The sequence below is a fragment of the Orycteropus afer genome, unplaced genomic scaffold, assembly GCF_000298275.1.
Source record: "Orycteropus afer afer isolate SDZICR_OR568_19922 unplaced genomic scaffold, OryAfe1.0 scaffold00327, whole genome shotgun sequence".
In the NCBI taxonomy this organism is placed as follows: Eukaryota; Metazoa; Chordata; class Mammalia; order Tubulidentata; family Orycteropodidae; genus Orycteropus; species Orycteropus afer.
Window position 1 is genome coordinate 2,338,317 of NW_006921914.1, and position 1,507 is coordinate 2,339,823.

The following is a 1,507-nucleotide window of genomic DNA, read 5'->3' on the forward strand; positions in this document are numbered from 1 at the left end:
GGCACCATCCAGTTCTTCTGGTCTCATGGTCATATAGGCTGAGGATTGCATGGTCCACCAGTCAGTCCCTTGGACTAACTGTTTCCGTGCATGTTTGGTTTTCTTCATTCATCTTCGCTCTGGATGAGGAGAGACCTATCACTGCATCTAGATGGCTGCTTGCAAGCTTTTAAGATCCTGGTCACAACTCACCAAAGTAGAATGTGGAACAATGTTTTTGTGTAGTATGTTATGCCAGTTGAACTTGATGGCCATGTTCTCAAGCCCACACGTCCAACTACTCGTTCCCTCTGTGTAGTTGGCTGTGGACAAGAAGTCACCACAACCATATCCCTTGTCAGCTCTACTATTTACCTGGACATACAGCACATACAAATAGCTTGTAGAAACATTGTCTACCAACTCTATACATGGTCATGGGCACACTCCCCCCTGCCTAGACATACCTTATCATTCAGCCTATCCACCCGTCTATCCACTGGTAGATCAATGTTTGCCATCACTGACAACGCAGTACTTACTATATGTGCAAAAGGGTTCATCTTTGTTGTCTGTATCTCCCACATACCTCTCTCTGTCTTCCTCTTCCTCAGTGCCACTCTGTTGATTACCCATATTTGATGCATTGTCCTTCCCTTCACCCAAATCAGTACTTATCTATACCTATCTAGCAGTGTTCCCTCCCCTCCTTTCCCACCCCTGGTAACCAACAAAGAAAGTTTTGTTCTATATATAAACTTTTCCTTGACTTTTCATAATAGCATACTAATACAATATTTGTCCTGTGATTGACTTATTTCACTCAGTATAATGTCCTCCAAGGTCATCCACGTTATGTGGTGTTTTGCAGATTCTGCATTATTCTTTAGGGTTGCATAGTGTTCCATTGTGTGTATGTACCATAGTTTGGTTATCTAGTCTTCTGTTGATGGGCACCTAGGTTGTTTCTATCTTTTTGCTACTGTAAATAGTGCTGAGATGAACATGGATGTGCATATATCTGTTCTTGTCCTGGCTTTCACTTCTTCGGGATATATATAGTTGTGTTTGTTTAAGCTCTCATTATTAAAACTCATTACCTTTCTTCTTCTGCACAGGCTGCTTTGATTATGCAGGTTCTTCAACTGACTGCAGACCAGATTGCCATGCTGCCTCCTGAGCAAAGGCAGAGTATCTTGATCTTAAAAGAACAGATACAGAAATCTACTGGAGCCCCTTGAAAGGTAAGCAAACTTAATCTCACCTGAATAGGATACGTTCCTTGTGCGTTATGAGTATATACTTTCAACCTTCACCAACAGAATTGTTCTCTCTAAGGACCAGAGTCTTCCTAACTAGACTTTTTTCCCTTGGGTCGGTTAGCCCCTACAAGGATAGGGTAAAGCCATAGAACATTCTTTCGGTTGTTCAATGCAGTGTTACCTTAAAAAAAAAAAGAAACTTTTCTTTCCAAATGACAAAAGTAAGACATGATCAGTTTAACAAAATTAAGCAAATACAGAAATAG

At 41.0% G+C, this 1,507-nt stretch overlaps 1 protein-coding gene across 1 annotated transcript in view; it reads left to right on the forward strand.

Moving 5' to 3' along the window:
* CSTF2 (cleavage stimulation factor subunit 2) overlaps nucleotides 1-1,220 on the forward strand; it is a 27,774-nt gene extending 26,554 nt beyond the window's left edge. The window contains exon 13 of the mRNA XM_042782452.1: nucleotides 1,098-1,220. Coding sequence (XP_042638386.1) covers nucleotides 1,098-1,220 — 123 coding nt within the window. The remainder of the gene's footprint in view (nucleotides 1-1,097) is intronic.
* Nucleotides 1,221-1,507: the final 287 nt, after the last annotated feature.